We start from the raw sequence: 19,107 nt of genomic DNA, 5'->3' as shown, positions 1-19,107 counted from the left end.
TTAAAAATATTTACCTTAATCATGTCCGGAGACTCTTTTATATATATTTGAACAAATATGGACATCTGGGAATTTTCCTCCTTCAGGGCGTAATGCCATTGTAGTCGCAATACCTAAGCCAGGCCGGGATCATACAGATCCCTGTAACTATCAATCGATATTCTTAACAAGTTGCGTGTGTAAAACCATGGAACGAATGGTGAATAATAGATTAATTTGGTATCTGGAAACCAATAATCTAATTACAAATATCCAATGTGGTTTCCGAAAAAGTCGAAGTATTTTACTATGATTAGAATCCTTTGTGAAAAATGCTATTGTAAACAAACAGTGTAGTGTCAGTCTTTTTCGATCTTGAGAACACTTATGATACTACTTAGAAGCATGGCATTCTAAAGGATTTACATGATTTTGGTTTGAGAGGCCGTTTGCTTCATTTTATATCACAGTTTTTAACAGACAGACAATTTCAAGTCCGAGTGGGTTCAACCCTGTCTGACCATTATAATCAGGATCATGGTGTCCCACAAGGCAGTATTTTGTCTGTCACCTTGTTTAGTATTAAAATTAATAGTCTGTCCAAGGTTTTAAGTGATTCAGGGGATGGATCACTGTTCGTGGATGATTTTAATGCATCTTGTTGTGGTAAAAATATGCATACCATAGAGAGGCAGTTACAAATTTGTCTCAATAAAATTCATAAGTGGTCTCTCGAAAACGGGTTCAAATTTTCTATGTCTAAAACTAACTGTATACACTTCTGCAGAAAATATAAGCCGCATAAAGACCCTGAATTATTTTTGAATGGCACCCCTATCAAAGTTGTAAAAGAGGCCAAATTATTGGGACTCATCTTTGATAGCCATTTAACTTTCTTACCACATATTAAATCTCTTAAAGCTAAATGCCTGAAAGCACTCGATTTGTTGAAAGTTGTTTCTAATTCCAAGTGGGGAGGGGATCAGACTACCCTCCTACACTTATACAGGTCACTGATCCGTTCCAAACTTGATTATGGCTCCATCGTCTATGGTGGAGCCTGTAAAAGTAATTTAAAAAAACTTGATACTATCCATCACCAAGGACTGAGGCTTTGCCTTGGAGCCTTTCGCACTTCTCCTATTCCAAGTCTGTCTGTTGAGGCGGATGAGCCTTCTCTTAAACAACGCCGTCTGAAACTATCTTTACAATACATCACTAAATTATATTCCAATCAGTCAAATCCGGCTTTTAATTGCGTATTTAACCCTCTTTACGAAGATATTTACAATAAGAAAACATCTCTTGTTCCACCCCTAGGAATAAGAATTAAATCAGTCGTTTCTGCTGCGAACATTAACTTTCAGGATATAGCTCCCACACAACTTTTTGCCTCCTTGGCAAATGGTACGGCCAAATGTAGACCTCACATTAACTAGACTTCAGAAATCTGATACAAATCCACTTATTTATAAATAAGAATACAATCAATTAAGAAACACTTATGACACATATAAATCTATATTTACAGATGGATCCAAGGATGGTGGCACAGTTGCTAGTGCCACCATCATTGGATCCAGAACAGTATCTTCATGATTACCCGATAATAGTTCCATCTTCACAGCAGAAGCGCACGCAATTTTAACAGCACTAAAATATATCAAGAACAAATCCAAATATAAAGACTTCATTATTTTTTCAGATTCACTTTCGTGCCTTCAGGCTATTAAAAATATGTCATGTAAGCATCCATTTTTAATTGAAATTCTTGAGTTATTTAATGATCTTGCGACTGGCAAATATGACATCGTTTTTTGTTGGTTACCCAGCCATGTTGGAATTGTTGGTAATACAATGGCTGATGCTGCTGCAAAAGCAGCACTCAACCAATCTGTGACACAACTTCTGATACCATACAGTGATTATAAACCTGTCATTAGATCTTACATCAAAGATCTAATGCAGAAGAAGTGGGACACCCAAGTGGGTATAAATAAATTACATGCAATAAAAGCAAATATCGGTTATACCTACTTGGGTTGTCAGTCCAGATTTGAAGAGGTCATTTTAAGACGATGTCGTATTGGCCATTCACGTTACACCCATGAATATCTTTTAAAAGGTTAAGATCCTCCATTCTGCATCCCTTGTGATGAAAGAATCACAGTCAAGCATGTCCTGCTTGACTGTGTTGATTTTTCCATCACAAGGGATAACTATTTCAAGGTTAAATCTATGAAGGATCTTTTTAACACTATTAGTTCTCATTTAATTATTGCGTTTTTAAAGGACATTGAATTGCTTCATAAGTTTTGATTATTATGTTTTGTAAATAAATAAATGCATTTTATAATTGGTTGAATAAATCAATAACTGAGATTGTTAGTGGCTATATCCTCGAAGGGGGTTAAAGTAGTGTAAAATTATTGTCCCCCTGAGAGGGTATGTAAGACCACGTCTTTCAAGGTATATTTACTTCTTCCACGTTTTTAATAGTAGTATATGTGTAATTTTACTGTTTGGCTAAATTTGTCAGTCATCGCCAACAACTGAAGGGATGATGTAAATCCGACTGGGGTCCATGCAGGTAGCAAAAGTACTGTAAGTCCCCATGGTCCCCAGCGCGGTGATCAACCTTCAGTTGGTGGCGATCTATAGCCTGTTTTTATAATGTGTTGTTAAATGATTAGTTAGTTATCTATTTTTACTTGTTCTCAAACTAGTTTTACGAATGTCTGTGATGTTCTAGTTATTATACTGCTCTTTGTCAGCAGAATTTTAAACAGTTTAATATATATTGTTCATATCAAATTTTGTTTCGTCACGATATGGCTGAAATATTGCCGATGTGACGTTAAACTTTAACTCACTAACTCACTCACTCACTCACTCACTCACTCACTCACTCATACAGATCCCTGTAACTATCAACCGATATTCTTAACAAGTTGCGTGTGTAAAACCATGGAACGAATGGTGAATAATAGATTAATTTGGTATCTGGAAACCAATAATCTAATTACAAATATCCAATGTGGTTTCCGAAAAAGTCGAAGTATTTTACTATGATTAGAATCCTTTGTGAAAAATGCTATTGTAAACAAACAGTGTAGTGTCAGTCTTTTTCGATCTTGAGAACGCTTATGATACTACTTAGAAGCATGGTATTCTAAAGGATTTACATGATTTTGGTTTGAGAGGCCGTTTGCTTCATTTTATATCACAGTTTTTAACAGACAGACAATTTCAAGTCCGAGTGGGTTCAACCCTGTCTGACCATTATAATCAGGATCATGGTGTCCCACAAGGCTGAAATTTGCCTGTAACATTATTTAGTATCAAGATTAACAGTCTCTCAAATGTTTTGAATGATTCAGTTGATGGGTCGTTATTTGTGGACGATTTTAACATTTCTTGCCACGGGAAGAACATGTACACTATTGAGAGACAACTGCAGTTGTGTCTCAATAAAATCCAGAAATGGTCGCTTGGTAATGGCTTCAAAGTTTCTAAAACACAAACTAAATGTATACACTTCTGTAGACAGCACAAGAAATTTTCTAAAACAAAAACTAATTGTATACACTTCTGCAGACAGCACAAGGACCCCGAACTATTCCTATCTGACACACCCATAAAGGTAGTTGAGGAGACCAAGTTCTTGGCAAAATGTCTGAAAGCACTAGACTTGCTGAAAGTCGTATCACACTCTAAATGGGGTGGGGATCAGACAACCCTCCTCCATTTGTACAGATCTTTGATCCGCTCAAAATTGGACTACGATTCCATCATTTATGGTGGAGCCTGTAAAAGTACCTTACAGAAACTAGATTCAATTCATCACCAGGGTCTGAGGCTCTGTCTTTGAGCTTTCAGGACCTCTCCTGTTGATAGTCTGTATGTAGAGGCTGATGAGCCTCCGTTGAAACAACGCCGTTTAAAACTTGCGCTACAATATATCACAAAATTAAAATTAAACCCATCAAATCCAGCATATGATTGGATTTTTAATCCTCTCTACAAGGAATTTTTCCACACTAAACAGTAGCTAGTGCCACCTCTGGGGATCAGATTACAACCGCATTTAAAAGCAGCTCATATTGACCTTGATATTATTGCACCCTACCGATTACTGTCCGCGCATCCTTGGCAATTAGTAAAACCAGAAGTAGACCTTACACTTACTAATTTTTAAAAATCTGAAACAAACCAGCTAATTTTTCAACAAGAATTTGTCCAGTTACGCTCTAAATACAATTCTCACCGCTACACCTTCACAGATGAATCCAAGGAGGGTGGCAAAGTTGCCAGTGCCACCATCATTGGTTCAATAACTATTTCTTCTAGATTACCAGGTAACAGCTCAATATTTACTGCCGAAGCTAAAGCCATTCAAACAGCATTGACATATATTCAGAAATAAACTGCATGTAACTGCTTTATCATTTTCTCTGATTTTTTCTCTGATTCTTCGTCATGCCTATAGGCACTTGAGACTGTCAACTCGAATCACCCGTTAATACTTGATATTTTAGAACTTTATAATAATCTTGCTACTGGCCAATACGACATCGTCCTTTGTTGGTTGTCTAGTCATGTTGATATTGCTGGAAACACGCAAGCTGACGCTGCAGCTAAAGCAGCCCTTGATAAACCAATGTCTCCTCTTACGATTCCCTACAATGATTTTAAACAAGGCATCAAGGAATATATTCGTAGTTTGATGCAGAAAAGATGGGACACCCAAGTAGGTACAAATAAACTTCATGAATTTAAACCTCAATTAGGTTACACCTACTTGCGGTGCCAGTCCAGACATGACGAAAATGTTCTGCGACGATGTCCCATTGGCCACAGTCGTTACACACATGAATATCTCTTAAAAGGTGAGGATCCTCCATTCCGCATCCCATGTGATGAAAGAATCACGGTCAACCATGTCCTGCTGGATTGTATTGATTTTTCCATCACAAGGGATCAATATTTCAAAGCATCATCTATTAAGGATCTTTTTACTAGTATCAACTCTTGTTTAATTACGGGGCGGTCGGATAGCCTAGTGGTTAAGCGTTCGCTCATCACGCCGAAGACCCGGGTTCGATTCCCGACATGGGTACAATGTGTGAAGCCCATTTCTGGTGTCCCCCGCCGTGATATTGCTGGAATATTGCTAAAAGCGGCGTAAAACCATACTCACTCACTCTTGTTTAATTATAGATTTTTTAAAGCATATTGAATTGTCTGCCAAATTTTGATTAATAATATTGTATAAAAACTATGTTTTAAATTTGGTAGACTAAATTAACAACTGCGATTGTTAGTGGCTGTATCCTCGAAGAGGGTTAAAGTACAGTAAAATTATTGTCCCCCAGAGAGGATACAGAAGTTCCATTTCTTTACAAAGTAAATTTATAGCTATCACAATTTTGATCGTAGTATATGTGTTAGTTTTAACTGATGGTTAATATTGACTACAATCGCCAGCTACTGAAGGGATGGTGTAAATCCTGCTGGGGAGCCCTGCAAGAAGCAAAAGCATCGTAAGTCCCCTCGGTCCCTAGTGTGGTGGACTAACTTTGGTTGCTGGCGATCTATAACCCGTTTTTATATTGTGTTGTTGAATTGTAGTTTATGCTTTTATATACTCTCAAACTAGTTTTAACTAACATCTGTGATATTCTAGTTATTGTACAGTCCTTTGGCGACATTTATCTTAGAGAATGATTTTCCAGTAACACTGCTATATTGATATCAAGGACATCACATTTGCTCAACGTTTACAGAAATCAATTTGCGAATAATGGGTCTTTATTTAGTTGGTATAAATAAAACCGCTGCTTCTATATTTTCCTAAGTCATTTATGGCACATCGTCAATCTGGTAAAATGACACGATTGTACTGTGTGGTATTCGTATCTTGTTTGGGGCTGGCAGAAGCCCAGTTTCAGGGATTTGAGGCACCTGCATTCACCGGTTCGAACTTCGGATTCAAACAAACAAAATCTGGAAACCCGGGAGACCCTTCTGGAGACCAGGCGAAAAACGACAATGCTAAAGCCATCAATGCTGCCACTGAAGCAATAGAGGCTAAGGTACAAGCTGAATTAAAGGAGACAAGAGGCAAAGTACAGCTGAAGGACAGGATTGAGGAACAGGATAAAGAGGCAACGACAATGAAGGGGAAGGTGCAGGAAGTCAACGAAAAAGTAAAGTCACTGACGGAGAATCTCCAAAGTGTTGCAAAAGAGTCTGAAGAATGGAACAAAGTCGTGCAAAAGAAGATGAAAGAGCAGTGCCTTGTCACGGCTCAACTGCAGGCAGTCCTCAGCAACACTGCAGCTGGTTTGACTTTGGCTTAAAATGCTTTCGTTTGCATATTGGGGTTATCCATCAAATCTAATCTACATCAAATCTAATTAGATGTCAACCAGGCTTTAAACCCGTCTTCACATCAGATTGATAGATTAAGAGGTTTTGTTTTCCCTTACATGGAGGATATATCTATGTTGGTATGATCTAATTATAAGATGAGCTTTCAAAAGAGTAACATGAAATTAATCAATCACAGCACATGTGATCAATTTGGCAGTGGCTAGAAATATGCATGTGTTATCAAGCAGTATGTGAGCCTTAGAGCAATATATGTCATTATTACCCATACGGGCAAGAAGAACTCGTGTAATAACTTTTGGATATTTGCACATGTGCATTTTGGTGATGCTCGGTGTTCATTGGCTGGTTAAATGTCTATGCTATTTCATTGGCTGACACTGATTGCCGGATCTACTTTTGAGCTTTCACATTTCATTCACAAACCACACGTGCTTTCATTCATGAATTATATGCTGATGTCGTTCTCGCAAATGCGTGACTTTGACTAGAACAATATACAGTATCTTTTTCCAAATAAAAACAAAGTACCAATATTGTATTACTGTTACATCTCTTTAATGCACAATCATTTAACAATCGATCAAATTTCCATGCACAACTTTGATACGTCTGCTTTGTTTGTAAACAAACATGGCTGCCCACTTGACACCGATAAAGGTTAGTGACCTGGTCAAAGTTGATGGCGATCTCACTGGACGTGTAATACAGATAGTTCAACCACTTAATACCTTCAATGTCTATGTGGTTAAGACTCTGTTTGGCGAAATGCAAGTTCCCTGATTCCGATTGAGATTACTACCCGAAACTGTGTCAAATGCACCACCGTCACGTCCGTCAAGTCCGTCCTTTGGCCTACCCCAAGCAGTCGTGGATGACTTAATGAGTGATGACTTTTTCGATCCCCCCACACAAAACAATTCTACAAACTTTGCAATAAAGGAAATTGATATTGATCACTTTTTGGCAAGTAATGAAAATGAAAATACCATGAAGAAAACAAAACTTGACCTGAAGTTTGTTCACAGTTTTTTTTAGCAAAGTTTTCAAGAAACAAGGAAAGTTGAAGAAATCCCACCCAGTGAACTCAATATTCTCTTGTGCAGGTTTTTCATATCCGCCAAAAAGTCGGATGGAACAGAATACGAACCATCGACAATAAAAGGGATAAAGGCCAGTGTTGAGCGTTATCTGAAGAGATATGACTATAAACACTCGTTGTCAGACTCCGTGCATTTCATTAAACTTCGAGAAGTTTTAAAATCTAAACAAAAATCCCTGAAAAAGCAAGGTAAAGGCAACTTACCCCAGCGGGCCGATCCTGTTACAGATATTGAACTAATAAACTCCGTGAATCTGGACAACTTCGCACAAGTACACCTGATGCAATCTTAAACACGTTATGGTGGAACAACACCATCTACTTTGGTCTGCGTTCTGCTACCCCTCACAGGCGCATGCAATGGGGCGATGTCATTCTCAATAAAGAAACTGAAAACAATGAGTATCTGCAGTATATTGAGAGACAATCGAAAACACGTCAGGCTGAGGGGGCACGTGACGCTGCCCCTCAGGCATGGGCACAACCTGGTGATTTGTGCTGTCCGGTAGCTGTCTATAAACGGTACCGTGACCTGAGACCCGCAAATTACTGCGATGATGATCACCCCTTTTACCTTGCAACCAACACACAATTTGGGGTCAAATCTGGAGACACATGGTTTAAACGCCAGCCTGTTGGTCGTAATAAACTGGGTTCCATAATGAAAAGGATGGCCGTCAGGGCAGGGTTGTCAGCTGACAAACGTTTAACAAATCACAGTGCAAGGAAAAGGATGATTCAAACTCTCTCTGACAATGGCGTTCCCGCACAGCAGATCATGCAGGTGTCTGGTCACAAAAACATCCAGTCCATCAATCATTACTCCAAAATAAATGAGCACCAGCATCACAATATTAACAACATCCTTGCACATTCCAGCACCTCAAACTCCACTGTAGCCATGCGAAATTCCCAAGTTCTTGAATCACATGTTGATAGATCTCACGACATGCCAGAAGCCCACCATGTGTCACTAAGTACATCACAACAGAACCGAGTTTCACATGACACGAAATGTGAAGCAGTTCACACACTTTTCGCTGGGCCGATCTATGGTGGGGTATTTAACATTACAATTTCCCCAAATGACACTGGGGCTACGGTCAGACAACCAAGTCCAAAACGACGAAGAATTAACGTCATTCATTCCGATTCTGATTCCGATTAGTCCCAGGTTATCATACATCCAGACAGATTCTGCATAGAATCGATGATAGATGTAAACATCCTGCTCCCAGTTCAGCCATGCGCGCTTTGAAACTTCGGTCGAGATCTAGGTCAAACATCTCGCACTGCGACTGACTTGATTCTTCTTGTATGACATTCCCATCTGTTTTCGTGACACACATGTTCTTTAACTATTGACTTTGTGACTTTGTTTTGCCAGTTTTCATTGTTGTTGAAGATGACAGTTTAAAATACTGACATATTGAGCGAAATTCGTCGGTAACAGCATCGGTGCATTTCTCGGCACCTCTTGCTTCCGGGACTGTTTGCAACGGTCTGACCTAGCTTTGACTGTTTTGTAAATTTATTTGTCTCTGATAGCTAAAAGTTTAATCAGTAACATGTATTATCAATTGTTATAAATTGTTGTTAAACAAAGTCGTGAGTTTGCAGTTTTTAATGAGAATTCTCCATTTTTTTCTGGTACTACATAGCATATCGTTTGAATTTGACTTGATAAGAGTGAAGCGGCTAGCAGTAAAAAGCCGCTTGTTTTCCTGCGGATGAATACATTGGAGATGGCCGGGTGGAGCTCGCTTAAATAGCAACACGATGCAGCACATTTTAACGACGTAAATGATCAAAATTGAGTATGGGTAATAATTAGAATAACCCACTCGATACGGGTGATTACGGAAAATATGGCCCGAGTGAAATTAACGTTCTCAGTTCCGAGCTAAAGCGCTTTAGCGGGCCATATTTTCCGTAATCACCCGTATCTCGTGGGTTATCCTCTAATTATAGGACACTCTCCGGTCCATTCGTATTGTAGGAAAACCTACTTTCACGTCGGCAACATCAAGTTCAACTATTAATGGGGGAGTGGCTACTCGGGCAATTGATGGCAATACAAATCCCCTGTATCTCGGAGGCTCGTGTACTCACACGAGTCCCAGGGACTCCCACCCCTGGTGGCTTGGACATCTAAGTGCGAAGACTAAAGTTCACAACATAACACTGAAAAACAGAAGGGACTGCTGTGGTATGTTTTGTTTGACACCATCACTTTCCTTTACACGTATTGTGTACCTAGGTGATATGGAACATGGAATGGTGATGATATGTTTGTTTCTCTTCAGCCCATCGCTTGAAAAACGTGATAATTGAAGGCTTTGAAGAAGATCCCACAAACAATCCTGAAGCACAACCGCATTTATGCAAAAAGCACCCAATCAAGTTCAGGCAACAGAAACTATTAAATGCGACTCTCCTGTTCCTGCATATTACATCCGAATTTCGCTGGGTTACAAGGAGTGTCTGACGTTATGCGAGGTTAACGTAGGAGGTAACATGGAATAGTAGAACTGTGTGAACAAATGACTAACTTTAAACTTCCCAATTCTCTGGTTTTAATATGTTGTATCTTGTTGTGAATGTTGAATACCTGCGTGACGTTATCCAGTAATATGTGTGTTGTTTCTTGAAGCTAGACTGATCAAAGTATCAGCACCAGCTATCTTGATTATGGTACGTATAGCTCTTGTTTATGGTTCGTATAGGTGTAGCACTAGAAAGGAAAGGTTTTGCTCTCTAAAGTTCTGTTGCTTCCCCCTCCACCAATGCCATGATGGCGACTGATGATGACGTCAGCACCTGTTCTTTGACTGGAAGTGAGACTGGCGATGCTCCCTGGTGGCAGATGGATCTGAACGAGGCAGCTACTGTCTTAAGTGTGGAGATCACAAACCGGAATGATGACAAATGTAAGTGTGCTGTCACACAAATGCAAACATAATTCCGTTGACTTCCAGTTTTTTTTTTCTGCACTGGGCGTTGCTTTTATCATGTGTAAGATTCTTAAACAGTTTGTGTGATAACGAATTAATATTTAGATCAGTTTGCGACTTTTGAGGATTTTGATACTGTCTCTCACTGTTAAGGTCTGTTTGTTGTTGTTCAAGTCCGCACTCAGAAATATTCAGCTATATGACGGCGGTCTGTAAATAATCGAATCTGCACCAGACAATCCTGTGATTGGCCTCATGAGCATCAATTGGGATACGATCACATGCATCAACGAAGTCAGCGAGTCTAACCACCCGATCCCCTTAATCGTCACTTACGACAAGCATAGTTGCCTCTTAGGGCAAGCCTTTGTTGTTGAAGACCTGTTCTCTACCCGGACCTTCATGGGTTGGCAGTATTAAGGATTCATATACACATATTACTGGCGGTTTCCACATATGCAACCACTGTTTATTTTCAGTTTTCTTCTTTAATGCATCATATATAGTTTCATTGTATCTGTTAATTAAAGTATAGAATAGAAAACTATATATTATTTTGTACGCGACAAACAATGTAAGGCAATCTATGATTTTGAACTCCCTCACTGTGTTTCTTTGTTTCTTTGTTATTTAACGCCGCAATGTTTTGAATATTGCTGAGTGTGGCATTAAACAACAAACAAACAAACGAGCAACTGTTATTAAATCAAAACAAATATTTATGTATTTTACTTAACCTCTATCTAGACACGTGGCTCTCCAACATCCAGATTGATCTTTATGATCAACTGCCATCAAGCTGCTCAGGCGACACAGAGGTCACCCCTCACAAGTGCACATCCCGTGAAGAACATGTTGGTCAAGGAGAGGCAGTAACCTTGACTTGTGACACGCCCACTACCGGCCGTTATTTGAGAATCACCAAGAAGGTCAAACTTCCTGGCGAAGCCCTGTCTCTGTGCGAAGTCACCGTCACCGCTTTACCTTCAACATAACAACACATTCGTGTGACACGCGCCACCTTTGGCATATGAACCCAAACTGCTCGTCATTGGGTCTTTGTACTACAACGTAATAAATAGCAGCAAGCGATCAGAGTTGTCTGTGTTAATTTCAGTTGATGATCTCTTTCAATATAATTATTCACTATAATTAAGCTAAGTACGAGATATGAGACCCGTGAAGATCCGGGATAGAATAGGTTTTCAGCAACCAATGCTTGCCGTAAATGGCGAATATGCTTCGCGTAATTTGTAAGAGGCGACTAACGGGATCGGGTGGTCAGGCTCACTGACTTGGTTGATGCACGTCGTCGTAACCCAATTGCGTACACCGATGATCATGATGTCAATCACTGGATTGTCTAGTCCAGACTCGATTACTTACAGACCGCCGTCATAAAGCTGGAATATTTCTGAGTGCGGGGTTAAACAACAACAACTACTACTACTACTACTACTACTACCACGAAATATGAAGAGATCCTGTTTTGGTCCAATTGACATTGGAACACGCTTGGGTGGCTTTTCTCTCTCAGAATTGTTATCGACCTCTCTGCTGCTTGTGGCATCTACTTGATGTTAGATTTGTCCAGTGTATAAGCTTTATGTGTTTGGATCTATGTACATCTTTTAAATGAAGTAAACAAGACTTGCTGTTACATGAATGTGTGCAATTCTGCTACAGAGTGTGTTGAGTTCGGCACTCAATTCCGTCGCGAATAAGAAAATGCGTCAACGGAGTCATCACATTATCTCACTTGTTGAAGGTTTTCATACCGGATTACTCAATCAGTTTAGTCTCCCTTACTACGTTGAAGGGAGATTTTCATCCATCTTGCAAGCTCAATGATGGGCAGATTAACATATACAAGAACCATGTGTTACACCTTACTGATTTTAGCAGTATCCCTGCAATATCACGATGGGGGACACCAGAAATGGCTGCACATATTGTACCAATGTGGGGAATCGAACCCAGGCCTTCGGCGAGACGAGTGAACGCTTTAATCACTAAGCTACCCCACCGCCCATCAGCGTTCATGAGATAGAAGTTAGATACATGTTAAACACAAGACCATGTTCAAATAACTGACTATTCACTTAGTATCTTCAATGTTTAGACTAACCACATTATCAATGAGTTGTATGATTAGAATGAAAAAATATATACGTATTTTCTGGACAAAAACTTCCATCAAAATCTGATCGGTTTAAACCGATGTTCAAGCCCAGATTATAATTAAAACGACAAAACCCTTTCTATTTTCAAATAGTGTATTCCCTTCCACTGCTTTACCCACCTGAACTAGAAATAAAAGAGACCAGTGTGAAAGCCTTATCTGTTTGATATTTAGATCTATGAATACAGATTCAGAGTGACAAAGGACTCTCCACAAGATTGTCTGACAAAATGATTTCAACTTTCCAATAGTCCACTTTCCCTTCATGTCGAGCAGCTCAAACCTCTGGTGTTTACATTTCACAACTTTTGAGATACGACCGAGCATGCTCTTTATTCCAAGAATTCAAAAAACGACTACGACTATTCCTCAGAAGTGGTTTGATCAAAGTTACAACATCCAATTCCTCAGTATAGCTTTCATAATTTTTTATGTTGGACATAGAGGATATTTCCAGATTCATGAAATCAGTGACAAGAATGATGTCCGATGCAATTCCTTATTTTGACCATATGTTCCTGTGCTTTTTCAGGTGAACAGTTGACCTGTTTTTGCGTGTGTTTGTGACAGGTGCCACTGGTGGGACAGGACACGCTCCCCTTTTCGCGAACACCTGGTATCATCACTATGTTTTAGTGATTCATGAACACATGCTCCTAATGTCGTACGGAACCGTACAATCGACTTCCATTGAATATGGAAACTGTGTTGTCACTTTTATTAAACAACTGTTTTGACTTTGCCAATCCAAGCAGAAAGAAACCGATCAGCAAGAAGGGGAGCACAACTGTTCCCAAGGGGATGCCTACTTCTCTCTTATCATGTCTTACCCCGCAGTTGGTCGATGGTCACCACGATTTGTAACAGATGGACCAAGGAATAAAGTTGGGCTTTCCATAGACAAAAATACAAAAAATGAAGCGTCCATTGTACGATTTGTACTACAAGTATATCATACGCATGTGTCTGTTAATCATCTTCAAACAGTGACGATACCAGGTGTTTACGTGAAAAGGTGGCGTATCCTGCACCACTCGCCAAAAAACACATGCAAAGGCAAGTTCCAGTAAAAAACAAGGTCAAAATAGGGAATTGTATCTGACATCATTTTGATCAAATTTGAAAATGTCTTCCACGTAACACCCATAAAACATTTTGAAAGCTTTACTAGGACCTTGAATGTTATAACCTTGTTCTAACAATGTTTGAGCAAGATCCTTATGGTGATCTAAGAAATCTTCGTAGAAGGAGAATCTATGGTCATGATTTGTGAAATTAGACACTAAAGGCTAGAGCTGCTGGAATATTATTCAATATAAAGGGGAAACTGACAGTGACACTTTGGATTAATAATAACGCCTATTTCATATAAATAATAATTTAAGTGTCTGGTCGTATATCCTTGCTTGGTATGAATTCTTTTGCCAAATAATAAACATTTAGGGTCAACTTTTTTTAAAAGCGCTGAACTTTGAAAAAGGTGTAGAATTTCTGTCATGTAGTGAAATATTAGTATTCCACATTCTTATGTTCGAAGGAGAAAGTGATTCATGAGATTGTTTTAATCGTGTAAACGGAAAGTTGGATGATATCAGCTTTTCGAAAAGAATATGTGATCCAACATTTCAGTGTGTGAGATCTTTAAGATAAGATGGTGCAATATCATTATTTATTTCCTATAAAACATACAAAGTTTACAGTTTTTCCTTCGTTCTAATATAAAACTTCAACACAAGAGAATAATCAGTCTGGGCCACCTGCTGGAACAGAGTTCATTTGGCATAATAGGCAAAATAATGTTGAAAACTATCTGAATGTGCCATTGATAACCAGTGATGAAACCAGAGGCCCGTGAAAAAGGGTAAGCAAAAGTAGTAAAATCGTAAATATCTGACAGAGTGTTGTCGACAAAATTAATAATGGCCAAAAGTGTCATCAACTGAAATTAATACAGACAACCCTGATCGCTTGCTGCTATTCATTACGTTGTAGTACAGACCCAATGACAAGCAGTTTGGGTTCATATGCCAAAGGGGGCGCAGGTCACAAGAATGTGTTGTTATGTTAAAGGTAGACATGCTCCCATAATCATTTTTTAGGGTAATGACATATAAACATGAGAATACCTTTGGCACACATATTGTCTGTTATCGAAAATGTCTAGGTATAATTAAATTAGGGGATTTTCCTACTGGCCTAATAGATCTTTTGGATTGTTTGACTTCAGATACTGTTGGAAAGACAACCATCTCGGGTTGTATGTTATACAATTTGGTCACACTGTGTGGAATAATAAGAACTTTGTAGCACTTTTGGGGTTGAGACAATGTATATGTGTTTGAAACCGCGACGCCATCACAGTGCGGCACTGAGCGGTGTACAAAGCTGACGGCCATATGGCAAGCCGTTTTCGCATTTATTACGGAATTACTGATATCTTCAATTGTTTTAAAGATATCGGTATTTTATTCAAAGATATCAATAATGTTTTTTTAAGATATGAAACTATAATTAAAGTTATCTTGAATTCAATTCTGATATCCAAAATACAATTACTGATATCTTAAAATGTTACTGTGATATCTCAAGTTTAAGATAAATATGTCGCAGATCGTATAAAGTTACGATCCCTATCAGAGAACTCATTTTTGTTAGAGATTGAAAAAAGCGGGGTGCTTTCCAGTGATGTCACGGGTATGTCCCAGCTGCTGACAATAACAACAACATGGAGAAGTGACACGGAATTAAAAATCAGGTCACACTGTTTAACACGCAACTTTTTGAGTGACAGTCCGTTCAATGCTACATATGTCCAATATGTAGACGGGTTTTTTTATGATAAATGATACCATGACTACCCGAACACAAATAGCATTCGTGTGCCATGCAAAGTGAGTGAGTGAGTATGGTTTAACGCCGTTTTTAGCAATATTCCAGCAATATCACGGCGGGGACACCAGAAATTGGCTTCACACATTGTACCCATGTCGGGAATCGAACCCGGGTCTTCGGCGTGACGAGCGAACGCTGTGCTATGCAAAGGCACTTTTCAAACCCAATAAATGTTATAATAAATAAGTGTAGTGTAGTGTTAATAGTTATTAGAATTGAAATAATGTGCAAAAAAGATACTTCACTATTTTCTCTTCTAATGATCCTCTCGCGAGAGAGCAGAGCTTTATGTAAATACATCGCGTACAAAGTCAAGGACGAAAGTAATTAAAGGGCGTTATTCTAAATGATATGACGAGACCTATGATCGAATAGCAGACGTTCAGCGATAAGATGTGTGTTCAGGTCTGATGTTACTTGATGTATGCTGGGTCAGTTTCACAATATTGCTTGTTTTTGTGTTTATGTCAAAAGTCAAGTTTATAGAGAAATCACTAACATTCTACCTCGAAACACTCAAAACAAAAATTGTTCAGGAAGCAGCGCACCCACGAGCCAGTTACAATGACAATGTTAGTTTCTTTTGTTATTTACATATATTTCACGAATAAACAAATACAATATCAAGCTATTTGTACTTAGATGATGTATTTTTTTAAACCTATCTTGATCCATAATTCTTATGAAAATTTGAAAGTGACGCTTTCGTTCACAAAGGGAGATAATTTAGGAATTGTCAAGTTATCTTAAAATTGTCTCATGGAACACGCCAGAAGTTAACGTGAACATACATATAATGCAGCCCTCTTCTATCCTTTTAAATTAAGTAGAGCTAATAAACTGATTTGTCTGATTTTATTTAAATCTTGCTCAGGAGCGAAATATCTGCATTGTCAATGTGTAAAATCTATTCCAGAACGTAGTTCGATGACGCTTGGCTTGTGTGACAGCATTGCTGAGGGTCAGTTAATAGTATTTGTCCGGTGACCCTATCCTTTACGATGATATTATTGTTTGAATGGTCTCAAGTATCTATATTTTGTGAACATAAAACGGGTAAATGTACACTTAAATTTTAAAAAGACCACCATCAATCATTATTTTAAAATAGGTCCATTGAATGCAAAATTCAAAGATTATTGTGGTGAAAATGTCTATTTTTTATTGATCAGTAAATTTCATTCAATAAACAATTTCTGCGAAAATATTTTGGAAAGTGAATTTTGGACAATATTCAAAATATGTTACTTCTTTACGACATTTTAAACCCAAACGAGCTTGGGAACCCATTTTTTACTTGAATATTCAAATCGCCATTCTCTAAAATACGGTACGAAAGTATGTGCTTAACTTTGATCTCAAAATATCAATAAATTGCTATATTTAATGGAATACATCTATGTGGTTAATCACCTGTTTTTAGAGAATGCAATTATTCAATAGACAATATTTAATCACTTGTTAAATATTTCAGTAATATAGATAACCTAGGTGTTGTTTTGAAAACGAAACAAAACACAATTACGTTTGCTAGAAAAGTCATTAACTATACTCTTTATACAAATATACTATAGTATTACGCATATTTGATCACATGTATTTCCTTGTTAATTCAATAAGATTAGATGTCCCTGAGATATCAATAAGGTCACGGTCATTACTATAGAGCCTGCCGACACCTTCCGTTTTAATCCTTCCAAAATTATCGAATAGGTATGTTGTTTCACACTTCTTCGGCATGGACTCGGATAGAAATATATTGTAAACTATCGGCTCCATAGTTATGTGGATCGATGTCGCGATTAAGAATATTTCTAACGTGATATCTTCGATGCATTCTTCGTGTTTTTTCGAAGTATCAATTTGAATCACACAGTTTAACACAATGACATGTCAATCCTTGAACGTAAAGCAGATTATTTGTTTGAAAAATATCTATGGCAAAGTATGCCCGTATCTTGGATGCGTGAGTGAGTGGCGCGTCTTAAATGGAACTAATACATTAAAAGACTAACTCGTTCACCAAAGTGGTAAACGTCTGAGTTTTGCAACGCTGGCGTGTCAAGGGGACACTACTTTGTGGGGTCTTAGACGACTGGGCTACCCGTGCCCTCTCATGAAATAGAAGAAGAAAATATATATGATGTGAATGATATAAATATATAGCAGCATATAGAAACAGTTTTTAGTATCACTATAAAGGTGTTACAAGATAACTAGGTTTACAAAGAAAGTGTTATCCCAAATATAACATTTGTTAAATTTGACCACTTTCTAAATGGCATTTTGAATTCATAGCTTTCGGCCATGGGAGCCGTGCCAGTTTACACGTGTCAGAGGGGTACACAAAGTACCTGATCTAGACTACCAGTTGTCGGACTCTTTGTGGAAGCCTCGGTGGCTGAGTGGGTGAGATCACTGACTTTGTGTGCTGGCGATTAGGTGCCTCACTCTGGCAGCAATACAGGACGGGACTCAACCCTAGACATGCAGAACTAAATGCTGTACTTTACTAAGAAAGTGTTATCCCAAATACAACATTTGTTATATTTTTCTTGTACTTTTTCATCATGAAAAAGTATTTACCTAGTAGTTTCAGAGGCAAAACAAATATCACACGTATCTAATTTATTTTATTCTGGCGCTCGGCATTAAGAGGCTAAAACAAGGACTAGTCGGCTCGGAGTCAGTACATTGTGTCTGAGTGGGGTATTCATGTTAAACTGCGGCATGGTATCTCAGTGAGCTAGCACTATAAATCGGCATCAGTCCGGACTAGTACACGCACACACACACACACACACACACACACACACACACACACACACACACACACACACACACACACGCTATATATAAGTGCAATAATCTTGGACGACGCGACGTTAAACCCCATTTCACCTCACCTTGGCTGGACTTTGGCGCGAGCAAACCAACTCTTCCTTTAGAATATTCTATTATCATAATGACGACATCTATGTGTTCACGTTGTATGGTTCGCAGGGCCTAATATATCGGTACACATTCAGCAGATAGTGTTCTCATCGAGGTATATTATGAACACGTCATGTGGTTTCATTGATATTTCCTTTGACATTACATTTATTGTCAGCATGGTGAATACAAGCTGAATGTTTGACAAAATATATTTTTCATATTTCTGGTATAGTATATACCTTAAACATATTTTAAACGGATTCTTAAAAAAATGAATTAATGACTTCAAGTGATCAAATATGACTCGGCATTATTCCGTCTTTAGATATGACGGCGGTCTGTAAATAATCACGTCTAGACCAGACACCCCCCCCCCCCCCCTCTCTCTCTCTCTCTCTCTCTCTCTCTCTCTCTCTCTCTCTCTCTCTATATATATATATATATATATATATAAAGTTTTGTTTGCTGTTTAACGCCGCACTCACCAATATTCTAGCTATATGACGGCGGTCTCTAAATAATCGTGTTAAGACTAGACAATCCAGTGATTGACATAATGATCATCTATCTGGGCAGTTGGGATACGATGAGTTGCCTCAACCAAGTCAGCGAGCCCGACCACCTTATCACGTTTGTCGCCTCTCAGGACACGCCTAGTCGCCTCTTAC

At 38.6% G+C, this 19,107-nt stretch overlaps 1 protein-coding gene across 1 annotated transcript in view; it reads left to right on the top strand.

Moving 5' to 3' along the window:
• LOC124140612 overlaps positions 1-11,516 on the top strand; it is a 93,583-nt gene extending 82,067 nt beyond the window's left edge. Inside the window, exon 5 of the mRNA XM_048403277.1 lies at positions 11,176-11,516. Coding sequence (XP_048259234.1) covers positions 11,176-11,423 — 248 coding nt within the window. The 3' untranslated portion in view covers positions 11,424-11,516. The remainder of the gene's footprint in view (positions 1-11,175) is intronic.
• The last annotated feature ends 7,591 nt before the right edge of the window (positions 11,517-19,107 follow it).

Source organism: Haliotis rufescens, unplaced genomic scaffold (genome assembly GCF_023055435.1).
Source record: "Haliotis rufescens isolate VD_foot unplaced genomic scaffold, xgHalRufe1.0.p SCAF_3, whole genome shotgun sequence".
In the NCBI taxonomy this organism is placed as follows: Eukaryota; Metazoa; Mollusca; class Gastropoda; order Lepetellida; family Haliotidae; genus Haliotis; species Haliotis rufescens.
This window is presented reverse-complemented; position numbering and strand designations above follow the sequence as displayed.